The 13,291-nt window shown below is 46.6% G+C and overlaps 1 protein-coding gene across 1 annotated transcript; it reads right to left on the reverse strand.

Annotated features, from left to right (window-relative positions):
- Positions 1 to 6,710: 6,710 nt before the first annotated feature.
- Positions 6,711 to 8,748, reverse strand: LOC136571490 (C-C chemokine receptor type 8-like). The gene is made up of 2 exons (XM_066571922.1): positions 8,684 to 8,748; positions 6,711 to 7,790 (listed from the first exon to the last, which is right to left on the reverse strand). Exons 1-2 carry the CDS (start codon positions 8,735 to 8,737, stop codon positions 6,711 to 6,713), a joined length of 1,134 nt encoding a protein of 377 aa, XP_066428019.1. The 5' UTR covers positions 8,738 to 8,748.
- Between the last annotated feature and the right edge of the window lie 4,543 nt (positions 8,749 to 13,291).

The raw sequence follows: 13,291 nt of genomic DNA on the forward strand, positions 1-13,291 counted from the left end.
AACCATATATCTGCTCTCCATCTTTAGCCTCTGTTCACTCATATTGAGGACAGCTCAGAAATAAAAAATTCTGAGGAAGCTGCTGAAAAGATTTTCATTCAGGTCCATACACAATAGATAAAAACATCTTTTGTTTCTCCAAGCTAAAACAAAAAAGACATTGCATCCCTTGTAACTAGAGAGACTTTTCCTGGGAAGGGCTAGGTACAGTGTGCTGCTTTCCCAGCTGGGAGGCCCACAATGATTTTACAGGAAGAAATCAAGAGTAAAGGAGGCATGTGCAGGGACACTGTGGATAAAGAGGGGCAAACACCCTGTTCTTTTTATTCCACCTCCCTCTGAGTGCCTTCCAAATTTGAAAACTCATTTCTCTCAATATCTGGGGAGACCAGAGGTACTTCAACACCACTGGCATCTCCCCCTGCTCTATGGCCAGGCTGCCAGGTCAGCTTGGGGAGGCAGGGTTTTGCACAGTATCACTGGCAAGTTCAAGATTTGTGGACTAAAGCACTCAGTTGAGAAATGTCTAGTCTGAAGGATCAAAATGCTGCTCTCCCCAGCACACTCTGCTTTTGCTGCCATGGAGGAAAGCCTGATGGTGGTGATTTTTTATGAAAAGAGGCTCTCTTGGTTCTCAAGAGTTTCACTGGAGTCCCGTCTGCAGGCCAGTGGGGAACAGTAGTGGCCTGGGGGTACTGCACCATCCTCCCAGGATGGGGCCCCTGAGTCCCACAGGAGTTCTGGGATGCAGAACGGCTCTGCGTGGCACAGCAGTATGACACACACCATAGCCATGGCTGCACTGACCCCTGCTGGACATTTTTTCTCTTATAATTTCTCCAAAACTCTCATCTTTTTGTCAGCTGGGTAGAGGCACTTCTGGAACTGCACCCCTGCCACATTGGCGTCCTGTTCCTCCCATGCTGTCCTGCAGCACAGCCCACCCAGCAGCTTTTAGTGCAGATGTGAGCACCAGCTGCTCACACACAGTCACACCCAAAAATCACAAAAATCATTCCTGTGCCTCACTTTTGAGACAAAACCCAGCAGATAGAGCCTCATCCCTTCATGTCATTGTTCTGAAGACATTCAAGAAGACAACTGAGCTCCAACTGAGCTCTGGTGGGAGCAACGGGTGGGAGCTGCATTTATTCTACATTAAAAAGGTGGGGATGCAGAAATTACCCAGAGTGAGGAAGAGAGAAGTCATGTCTAGGGATGAAAATGTTTCATCCTGAGGGCTGCTGAAGGGAAGAGTGACAGAAAGCTGAATGTTTGCACAGTTTCTACAAGCAGAAGGAGTGTGGCTCAAACAGATATCAAAAATTAAGAGAAACATTTGTTCCCACATTAGAAATGTCACAGAAGGGATAGTGGCATTGAAACAGTTTAGTGCTTAGGCTCACTCATGCCTTGGTGATCCCATTGTGATCCTGAGCTCCAGCTATCACACAGATATGGTGCTGTCCTGCCCTGGAGAGGTGGCAGGGGCTCAGCCAGGTCTCCTGCAGGTGTCCTCCTCCCCTGGGATAGGTGGTGTGCCTGTGAGTTGCTCAGAACCACCTGTTCCAGGGTGTACCCGAGTTACACTGATCACTCACAGTGCGTTGTGAGGCTGCCCTGCTTGTGAGGTCAGCTCCAACAGTAACAGCAAGGCCCAAGAAAGATGAGAAGAAGCCTTTGGCTGGGCAACCATATCCCTTCCCTTCCAGGCTCATCCAGGGAGGAGGAATGGCTGCAGAGCCACACTCCAACAGCAAGCTGCTGTTCAAGATGCTGAATAAAGAAATGCCTTTCCTCCCTCCTTCCCTCCCCCCCCTCCCCTCTCTCTCCCTTGTGCTGCTTATGAGGGCTGAAGCTGTTGGGTACACTTGCACCAGCACCACCCTCTCTCTGCAGGGCTGCAGCTGAGCACACTTCAGGGAGGGTGGTGCTGGGGACACCGAGATGTGCAGAGATGGTGGTGCAAGATGTGCATGGGTACAGAGACAGATGCAGACATAGGGAGAGAGGAGATTGGAAATGCTGTCTGCCTTGCAGTGAGCATGGACAAAGACCCAAGAAAATCACGCAGCATTGCTCTTTGCTCTCAGCCCAGTTGAATACCTGAGCATTAGGGAACAAGACCTGTTTCCTCTACCCCTTGTTGTATAGGAAAGGCAGCTGGTTTGCAAACATTTCTTGCTACACTGATCTCTTTACCTTGCTGCGGGCTGCAGTCAAGGTTGGTGCTGACTCAAACACCAAGGGCAATCAATACTTTTGCAATGTCCTGGCAGTCTTTGTTAGCCAGAGCTCTGTCCTTCCTTCCTTCCTTCTGTCCATCCTCACATTCTGCACGCACATTCACACCTTCTCTGAACTCAGGCATGTGGAGGATCACAGAGACTGCACATCCTCCAAGGGTGCCAGGTGAAGAAAGGGATGAATGTCTTGGCAATGCAGACCTGCATGCACATTCATTAATGTTAGTGGGAAATCTGCCTGGATATCGGAGCATGGGGAGGAAAAGCTGTTTGCTGGGGTGACACAGCTGGCACTGCTGTTTGCTTGGTGGTACCTTTCTCTTGCATAGAGTTCATTCAATGTGGTAAGTCTGACCCAGCTGCTGACGCCAGCATTACACTAGCTGCACTGGCTGCTGGAAAGCACAGCAGAGCTGCAGGGACACCCAGAGGCCCGGAGAGCTATGTGGGGTCAGAATGAGGCCCCAGCAGACACACACGTCAGCAGAGGCTGTAGGAACCTAAATCAGTGCTATTCTGAGGTGGGGATTCTGTGACCTGTTTCCGTACATTTTGGCATTTCAGCCAAGTCAGCAGAAACACAGATTTACCTAGAGCAGAAGCACACTGCTCACAAGTCGTGCGTCAAAACTGACGCACTACAGTGGCAGCTTTGCTTTGCCCAGTATTACTTGCTGCCTTTTAAGGGACATTAAGGTATGTTAACCAAATATAAATATCAGCCCACACATTACAGTTAAACCTGATATATTCAGACTGAAGTTATAATTACCTTTCAACTTCCCAAACTATTTTTATATCTGGACAGAATAGCTAAAGTCATGGGTTTTTTTCTTCTTCTGTCATGAGGCACCTTTCTGGATCCTCTTTTGGCACAGTCAGCAATTTCCATGCTGCTTCATAATTGGTACACATATAGTTGTATATATAAAAAGTGTTTTCAAGAGGCTGAAAATAAAACAGAATTCTCCTGGATATGATACAATTAACTTGGGGAGTCAGGCTTGGGCAGTTTCATGTATGCTAATGTAGAGACCCATCCCTGCACAGGAGCATTCTTCAGCTAAGAGAAGAGTGGGACACAAACACCCTTCATTAACCTTTCTTTTTCCCCTCCTTACAGTTTTGCCTGGTTCTGACCTCCAGCTGTAGCTGGATGTTACCACAGCAGAAAGAGGCAGAGTTGTGCTGCTGGCTGGCAGGGCTCCTCCAGACGGCACCAAGTCAGTCTCATCCTCATCCCCAGACTGCGTCCACTGGCCTGAAGAAGTGACCTGAAGGCCAGAGATTCTGCCAAGGATTTAATAAGTTTGTCTCCATATTGCCTTGGGAAGGAGGCTTCAGCATAATGCCAGAAAAAGCTGGATATGGACTAGTTTCTTACTCCAGGACATTTTACAGTTTTGGGACAACAGACTGTGATTATCTGTGCTAAAGTGGCAGTCCTGCAGCTCAGAGCTGAGATGAGGAACAATCTGCTAGGTCCCACTTGACACTATTTTCTGAGGGATCTAGAAACATCATAAGCTGGCATGTCCTCCCTCATACATCCCATTTTGCTGCTGTAGTTGGACAGCATGGTCCTTAAACATGCCCAAACAACTGCTGCACATGTTTGCAGTGTGGGAAGTGATGACCACCCCTGATGCCACTGCAGTGCTCCAGCCTGTCAAGGCCTTTCCATCCAGATGTTCAGAGAGCATCATGAGTGGCATCAGACAAAGTCTCCATCTTTCTAAGAGACCCTCTGTAGAAGGGACCATCTGGTGCAAGTAACACCAGTAAATCAAAAGAAAACAAGTATGTACTTTAGGTTTAAGCTTGAATGTGGGTAACAGTTACTCTGGTCTCTGTTTTAAAATGATGTGCTGAGGCCAAAACATGATTACATCTGACTGTTTCATGTGCCAACATCATTCTAAATCCTCTTTAACCTGCATTATCTCAGCAGAAAGAAAAAGCAAGATCAGGATATGAAGCTAAGCAGCAGATATGAGCAGGAGCCATACAACAGTTGTGGTGGAACAGCTGTGGTGGAGCAGCTGTGCTGGGTACTTTTTATGCAAGTAGGTGAACAGGCACCAGGGCTGTGCAGGATGGTTTAGCTTCAGCTTCTTGTGATCCCTGCTCTTGGGAAAACCCTAAAATTTGGCATTTTTCTCAAGCTGTCAGCTTGCACACAGATACAGGAAGATGTCTTCTGCTCTCAATGCTCTCACAGGCACTGGAAGGGCAGCAGACTGCGCCAGGCTCTTCCCTTCAGAAAGCAGAGGAGCTCTGTGACCCACAGGAGTGCTTCTGGCCACCCAGAGCAACACAGGGCAGCTCCTGCCAGCAAAGCACTCTCCGGATGTGGGTATCACCTTCTCCCTTTGCACAGGAAGGCAGCAGTACCAGAATAAAGCAGTTGGGCAGAGAGGAGAAGTTGAGGTCAGGTCCAACTCAGAGCTCCTGGTATTGCTGATAAAACCAAAGCCAGCTGCCTCTGGCAGAAAAACCCTTCAAGCTGCAGAAAGCATCTCCTGCTTCCTTGCTAGAAGGTGTTGTGGCAACAACAGGGCAGGATATCCTCCAGTGGGAGCTCAAAAAGTGAAAGACTTTTCAAAGAAGGCTCTGCATGTTTAGGCTACCCTCATGCCACTGGGTTACAGCCCTTGTGGGGAAGCCCTGGATCACAGCCTCCCTCCAACAGCTACATAACAGCAATCAATGAAACCTCTGAGCAGAGGAAGATATCCCCCAGCAGACTTGCTCATAACCAGAGAAAGGCCATCATCATCTTGCCAGCTTGGGCAAATGGGTTCCAGCACATGTCCCAAAGCACTCACACAAGGGGTGCAGGGTGAGACTGCTGAGGCTGCAGAAATCATTCCCATCTCTTGTGCTTCAGCTGAGTGAATCGTGCTCTAGAGGGCTCATACTGTGAACCTGCAGGGGAGAGAGTTGGTGCCACCCTCTTGTCCACCACCCTTTGGCTTTGCCCTGAGTTTTTGTGAAACCCTTTTTAGAGAACCTGAGGGTTTGCATATCCAAAAAAAGCCTGGCAGGCAATAAGGCACCTGAAAGGTAGAGACTGTACTGCTGTGCCAGGCAGTGATCCTGCAGCTGGGACCAGGCAGCAGCTGAACTGAAGAGGGGGCAGAGAAGAGGCAGCTGGAAGGACTATCAGTTGTGTAGACTGTCCAGGACAGAATGAAATGCAGATGCTGACACAAATAATGATGAGACAGGTTCCTCAGATGTAAAGATAGTGCAATTATATTGCACACAGTATCTTTATTATGAAACTTAAAGTATGGTGCTATCCTGTAGGACAAATAGAAGAGAACAAAAAGCTTTAGAAAGCCATTGCATTTATCAAACAGTATTTGCACATATAAAAGTATATATATGGGTATATGGGTGTGTATTTGTGTATATATACACACATGGGCAAGTATAGATATGATGCATATGTACATAGCTCTATATGTACAGATACATATAGATATATCTGTACGAATGGGTAGCCATTCACATATATAAAATCAGTCATTCCAAGGTGGAACAGTAACTGGAATGTCAATCCCAGCTGCCTGCTCAAGAGCAGTGACCACACTGGCACACCAGTTACCAGTTCAAAAAGTTCAGAAATGCTCAGAAAGTCCCCTGACAGGGACATGTGACAGCTCACACCCACTATTTTTTCCACTCTTCAGCCTTTTTCCTGGTAACAATTTCTCCATCCATTCCTAGAGCACTCATTCATTCCCGTAGGGGCTGTTGCTTGACATTCACAGCATCATTTCTGAACTACAGCTTCAAACCCTTCCAGCCAAGAAGCTGCAGGCCCTGGTAGCAGATGGGGAGTCAGGATGATACCTAGATATTAATTGATATTGATTTTACCAAAACATGGCCAGCATTTATTTCTTGGTTGCTTATCCAATTACTCAGTCACTAAGCTCTTCTGGGGCTGGAAGCACTGTTCAGATCTGTCAACTGGGAACCAGACCCTGGCATGACACCTTAAGCTTGGGCCCCATTTCCCTCCAAAGAGCAGGTTCCCACTCCTGGAGCAAGTTCCATCCCTGCTCACAAAGCCAGCACACTCTGCTGAGACGAGGGAAGGAATGGCCAAGTGTCCAGGGTTTGGAAACATAAACAGTTCTTTTCAGTACTCAGTCTGAAGGGGGGATGGTGTGTTTCTAAGGTACCTCTCCATGTTGCTCTGGCAGTGTGGGAGTCTGCTGGTAATTTCATGAAGCAAGCAAGGCACGAGGTGCCAAGGGAAAGGGAGGATGATGCAAAAAAAAAATCTAAAAAGTGAGAACACCAAAATCAACCACAATAAAAGCAAAATCAAGCAGCTGCTTCTACTTTTCATGTCCTAAAAGGTTGCTCAAACAGTCCATGGCTGTGGATGCGCAGCTGAGGATTTCTCAATTTTAGGTCACCTGTCCAGGATGTAGTTTTGGACTTGTTCTACAAGACAGTGCCAACATAAGACAACTGTGAGGACTTTGTGTGCAGAGAGGAGTGCCTGTCCAGGCTGCGCCCACCAAAAGCCCCGTAGCCTTTGCAGTTCGACAGAAAACATGCAGATTTTTTCAAAATGTTACAGAGATGCTTCTTGAACTTCTCACCCACAAAAGCATAGATGACTGGGTTAAGGCAGCAGTGGACAAAGGAGAGTGCCTCAGTCAGCTCCATGGCTAGGTCTAGCCTTTGGCTTGTCTGGCAGTCATCGATGATGGACATGTTCCTCAGAGAGTCCAAAAACAGCACAATGTTGACAGGGGTCCAGGAGAGAAAGAACACAATGACAACAATAAAAACCAGTTTAATTGCTTTGTACTTGTTTTTGGTATGGCACTTCTGAAGGTTTTTCAAGATGCTGAGATAGGAGAAAATGAGGACAACAACAGGGATTAGCCACCCCAGGATGTTGACTAAAAAATTACTGAAAGTCTTCCAGCCATTGTTGCCATCAGGATAGTGAGGGAGGCACTTAATCTGGTTATTGTCATTCACTTCCTGGAAAAAAAGTAAGTCTGGCATTGATGCTAAAATGGCAACTGCCCAAATGACCAGACTGGTGATAAACCCAACGGCAGCTGTCCGAATCCCTTGGACACGGAGGGAGTGGACTATGGCCAAGTACCTGTCAACGCTCATGATGGTTATGAAGAAGACATTGCTGTAGAAACCAATGAAGTAAACTGAGCTGATGATTTTACACAGTGCATTTCCAAAAGTCCACTGGCTCACAATGGAGTACTGAACCAAGAAGGGCAGGGAGAATACCAAGAGGAGGTCAGAGACAGTCAGATTCAGCAGATAGACGTCAGTCATGGTCTTGATTTTCATGGAGACTGTCAGAATCCAAACAACCAAAGCATTTCCCACGAGGCCTGCCACAAACAGTATGGAGTACAGCACTGGAAATAAGGTAGATGCAAATGCTGGAATACCTTCAGGATGACAGATGATGTGTAGTTCTGAGTAGTAGAAGGCATATTCATAGGCTGCAGAGGAGTTAGGTGTTGGTGAGATGTAACTCATCTGTTCAAGGACAATGAAATTCATATGAGCTAAATCCCACATTAGCAGATATACTAGGCACGAGTCAGCTCACACCCAGCTGCATGAGGACAAAATAGATGTGCCACAGCTGCAGTATAAGATGTAAATGAGGAATGAACACGAGTGACTGGCCATCCCCCTGTAAGACCGAGAATGAATCCTGGGGCATCACAGGGGCAGAGGAGATCAAGGAAAACACAGCTGTGGTGGTAGAGATTACCAGCATCCTCCTGCTGGCATCATGTGGGGCCATGGCCCATGCCTGAGTCCACCTAGGGTACTGAGGCCAGAGACAGGGAGCATCCCCAAACCAGAAATGACATGGGCATGGCCAGGAGGCTGAGAGCCCCTGATATGGGTTTTGGGGTCCTATTTTATGTTTCCTTCTGAAAGGAGAAAGGGAGCATGGCCCAGGGAGAAACTGACATAGTAACACTCATCTCCTAAAAGCTTTGTTTCCAGTTAGCTGAGTGCCAGAAATGGGATGCACCAGCAGCAGTGGCATGTCCTCTTCCTGCTCACCAGCCCGTTGCAGCTTGCCCACTCCCCATAGGCAGCCACCACATCCCTGAGCAGGACTTGTGACAGCAAACAATTAAAGAAGATGGATAGCAGCATCCCTGTCGGGATGTCCTCCATAGGACACTCCTAGCACTATCTCTGCCCTCAAGGACAGTCTTCTTCCACAAGCACAGTGTCATCAGCTAAAGATATTTTCACCCTGCATTTTGTTTCTTTCCAGAGAATAACTATCACACTGATTTCTTCTGAATGCCCACTATCTCCACTGTGTCTCATAGGAAAAACTGAACCTCTAAAATGTGCTACTGGCCCTGGCTTGCAGGAGAGCAACCCAGCAGGGAGTGACTCACCAATATGTTCTCAGAGCCAATGCTGCCCAGCAGGTCTGTCAAATTCTGCTCCATAATCCAACACTGTGTCTGAAAGAGTGCAAAAAAACTGTCTTTATATCATGGATTTTTAAGAAGTAGGCATACCTTTGTGTATATAGGCTGGCAATATTTACCTTAGCTTATGCTGCAATGCCAAGTCACAGGTAAGGTCCTTGCTGTGGCAGTGCACAGTCCTAAAGTCGTTTTTCCTCTGTGTGACCTCTGTTATATTAAAGATGCATGAAACCCCAAGCCAGTGAGTTCAGCCTCTGCATTTAACACCTACAGAACGGAAATGTCAGCTTTATCTTCTGTATGATCACAAAGTTTTCATTTTGAGCATTTACATTCTTCAGTGGAAGAAATCTGCAATTTCCTCCACGTCTTTGAAGTGCTCCTGTCTCCCACCTGCATGTCCTGCACCTGCTGTCCCTGCTCTGCAGTTCCAGTGTCTAGGAGAGAGTAAGTAGTGATGTCTCTGCCCTGTTCCTAGGACTTTTGGTGAAGATGGCTGAGGGGGATGGCCCAATGCTGCCAATAGCCAGCAATGGCAAAGGGCCCCATGTTTGCTTTAACATTTCATTTTTCCTTGGAAGGCACATTCCACCCGTACCCACCCAAGCACAGATGGGAATACCTAAGGGAAATTATCATAGAATCATAGCTATTTAGGTTGGAAAAGGCACTTAAGATCCTTGAGTCCAACTGTAATCCTAACACTGCCAAGTACATTTGAACCTTTCTTCCCAGAACATGCATGCTGCAGGATGCTCTCACAGACTAACACTGAAATAAAGCCCTGAACAGCCCTGAATTCCCTCCAACCCTATCACATACTCACTGTGACCTCATCCAGACCCAACACAGCTTCCATCCCACAACTGTCCCCGATCTTCCCCACAACACAAGATACAGGGGAAAGAGCAGCCCTACTGAGCAACAGGGAACATTTGAAGTGTGTGTTATCTCCTTAAATACTGCTGCTCCTCACTAGAGCTTGGCGCATTACTGAAATTCAGGCAAGTAGTGTTGCATTAAGAAACAGAAGGGACTCAGTTTCCTCAAGCAGAAAAAGCCAATTCTTTATTCACGTAATTCATTTTTATACCGTTTTCACAGACCTTGTGTTCAACTTCAATTGGCTTCTAGTTTTCTTGCCGCTCAATTAGTTGGTTAATAACTGGCATTTTACCTTTCCATCAAATCTCTCTATTCTTGGATTGTTGACATATTTTCTTCACTGATTCTCATGGGACAGATCTATTGTTTATGCAGGTGCAAACTTATTTTTCTTACTAGAATAGGTTGTTGTGTTAACTGTCTTCAGTCTTATGACTTTTCCTTATGGGAACTTACAAGCTACTGCTAGCTTAACTAGAGTAGCAAGGCCTAAACCATATTTAATAAGACCTTTTTTTAATAATATTTCTACCTGTCTGCAACAAGTCACATCATCTTTTTGTTCGTTTTTAAACAAACAGCACTTCACTGGGCATCAGTCCATAGAGGTGCTGATGGATGGATGCTAAAATTTCCATGTGAAATGGTCTGTTGTATTTCTCAAACACTTTGGATGTCCACCTTCACTCACCATCACTCCAAAGGCAGAGGGATAAGTTTCTGTGAACCAAGAAAATCTGCAACTATTGCATGTGTAGCAGTGGATAGCTTTCCTCAGCCATGGTGGGCAGTGTGACCTTAGGTCAAAGTTTAATGTGTGAGTCAAGCCATGACAGCCAAGCTCTCCTGGTATTAATTCTTACAAAACCTGAAACTAGGAACTAAAACCAGAAACAAATTCTTCTGTTACAGGCAGTATTACTGGCAGTTGCTGGCAGTGTAGAAGCTTGATCTCCACTGCCCTAATGCAGGATTAAAACGGCACTCACAACTCTCTTGGTGCTAAAGTGGAAAAGAAAACAACCATGAATTATTCAATGTGGAAAAGATGTGTCCACCAAACGAGGATTTGGCAATTCCTTGCCTCTCATCTTTCATCTCCTAAATAGAGATGAGAGACTATCAGAGCACAAGGACAGCGACGTGAAGGGACGCGGCTCCCTCTGCTGGGCATCCCTGCAGAATTGAGGCACATCCCTGCAGAGATGTGTGAGATCAGCAGTGCTGTTTCACCTCCCCGTTCATCATGAGGCTTATTTTAAGGAAGAAAATGCTTCCACAGCAAGATAAGAACCTGGAGACTGCTGTTGCTTCCAGGGTGTCATGCTGGATGACCTCTTTCTTGGGATGCAAGCCATTTGGCCAATGTTGTTGCAGGCCATCTTGCTTCAGAAAATTACAAAAATGTCAATTGTTGCTCCACCCAAAGATACGGAGGGAGAGGATCTAGCCACACCATCCCCAGTTCCATATAGAAACACTTCAAATGCATCACTTGAGTTTGTCAGCCTTACTACAGTTAAGCTTACTCCTCTAAACAATCTACTTACCCAATCCCATCCAGAACAGCCAGAAACACGCCAAAAGAAATAGCCAAAGGAGCTTTTTCAAAATGATACATATATCCCAGACCGCTTCCTTATATAATCAATTGTGTAACAGATTGAGTTTACAAGGAAAAGTTTTGGTAGCAAGGGGGTTGCAGGGCTGCCTGATGTGAGAAGATGCCAAAATCTGCCCCCGTGGTGGTAGTAGCCTGTGGAAGATCAGTAATGGGACATCACACCATGATCAATATGATCAAGTGAAGCTGATTTATTGCAAAAGCAAGCTGTATTTATACTGTTCTCTATTGTTCACGCCTCAAGATAATAAATGATTGGTTAAATCCTTCTACGCACAAATTTTAATATTTCAGTTCATTTTAGTTAGTTTTTCTTCTTCATGCGTCTCGCTGCGGTTTTCTTGCCTGCCTTTGCATCCTGAATCATCTGCTTCTGAGCATGTTCTTCTTTCGTGTCCTTCAAGGGCATTGTGACCTTACTCAGTTTCTATGAAGGCTGGATTGTGCATATGTTGCATACGTCCATTGTCCTGCAAAAAACTTTCAACAGTAGCCAGTTCCAGCTGACTCCAAGACGGCCCTGCTGCTGGTCAAAGCTGAGCTCATTGGTGACATTGGTAGTGCCTCTGTGATTCAGAAACACTGTGCAGCAGCAGCTGTGAGAGCGTGAGAATATGTGAGAGTAATGCCCTGCAGAACCCACAGTTGGTGAAGATGGAGAGGAAGGAGGAGCTCCAGGCAGTGGAGCAGAGATTCTAATGCAGCCTGTGATGATGCATGCTGTCCCTGTGTTGGTGCACAGTGGAGCAAGATGTGAGGTGGGGAAAGAAGCACTAGGAGGGAAGGGGACAAGCTGATCTTTTCCATGAGTCAGCAGACAAAGTTAGTTAATGAAATGAAAGGCATTCACTCACCCAAGGAGGGAACTGCTTAACAAGAGAGGAGCTTGCCAAAGGGAATAGGGAGTCCATAAGGAAGTGCTTTTGCTAGCCTGTCTGTTACATTTTCTCAGAGAAGTGTGTCCTCTCTTTCTTCAGGGGCTGCCACAAGGCAAAGTGAGCACAGGAGAGGAAGTAGTTTGTGCATAATGGCTACTGCTGCACACAGGGTTTTCTTTCTTGGAACACCTGGAGCATGACGTTCTGGACGTGTCATTCTTTACTTGGCCAAGGCCCAGCAAACAGGCAATTCTTAGAAAAGCAGCTTCCAAAGCCATAACTTGCTCCTCCCAGCTCCTCCAGTTTTGTTGCTGATAAGCAGTGTCTGGCTCTGCAGGCACAGTGAAGCCACAGTCTCAGGGCTGGCACAGGTCTAATACTGAAACTCTTTATTTTGGTCCTCACTTCCTCAATGCTCTGGAAAGCCAGCCTTCCTCTGCTCTGGGCCCAGGATGTGGATGAGCAAGTGGAAACACTAGCAACAGGGGTAAGGATGCATCAGTGTGCATCTCAGGTTTCTGAACAACACTATGGGTATCCATAGGAAGCTGGTTTTGTGGGGATGTGGGAGGTGTGAACTGAAGGAAGACATGAAAGCTGTCAGTTATGAACTGACCCTTCCCACTGCCCATGTCTGACAGAGCATGCTGGGGCTCAGTTGCTGGATACAGCACAGAGCACTGGAATATAGAGTACAGCTGCTGGAACTGAGTAAATTCTGGTGACCCCCAACTTCAGGCCGTGAAACTGTTGGAGGTGAGGCCACAAAGTTGGAGCACCTGTTCTATGAAGACAGGCTGAGAACATTGGGGTTGTTCAGCTTAAAGAAAAGGTTGTGTGGGGATCTCATAGAAGCCTTCCATTATCTGGAGGGGGCCTACAGGGAAGCCAGAGAGGGACTCTTCATTGGGAACTGCAATGATAGGACAGGGAGTAGCAGGTATAAATTGAAAGAGAGGGAATTTAGGTTAGCTATTAGGAATTTTTTTTTTTTTTTTTTTTTGTGAGGGTGGCGAGACACTGGAACAGGTTGTCCAGAGAAGCTGTCGATGCCCCACACCTGGCATTTTTCAAAGCCACACTGGTTGGAGCCTTGAGCAGCGTGGTCTAGCGGGAGGCGTCCCTTCCCGTAGCACAGGGGCTGGACCAAGATGAACTTCAGAGATCGATTTCAGCCCCTTTCCG

Source organism: Molothrus aeneus, chromosome 1, assembly GCF_037042795.1.
Source record: "Molothrus aeneus isolate 106 chromosome 1, BPBGC_Maene_1.0, whole genome shotgun sequence".
In the NCBI taxonomy this organism is placed as follows: Eukaryota; Metazoa; Chordata; class Aves; order Passeriformes; family Icteridae; genus Molothrus; species Molothrus aeneus.

What these genes read in the sequence shown, in the direction of transcription:
- LOC136571490 (XM_066571922.1), bottom strand. Translation starts at nt 8,737, where the DNA reads ATGGAGCAGAATTTGACAGACCTGCTGGGCAGCATTGGCTCTGAGAAC. An exon ending in TTGGCTCTGAGAACATATTG is followed by an intron (nt 7,791 to 8,683) that starts GTGAGTCACTCC and finishes GTCCTTGAACAG; the next exon opens with ATGAGTTACATCTCACCAAC.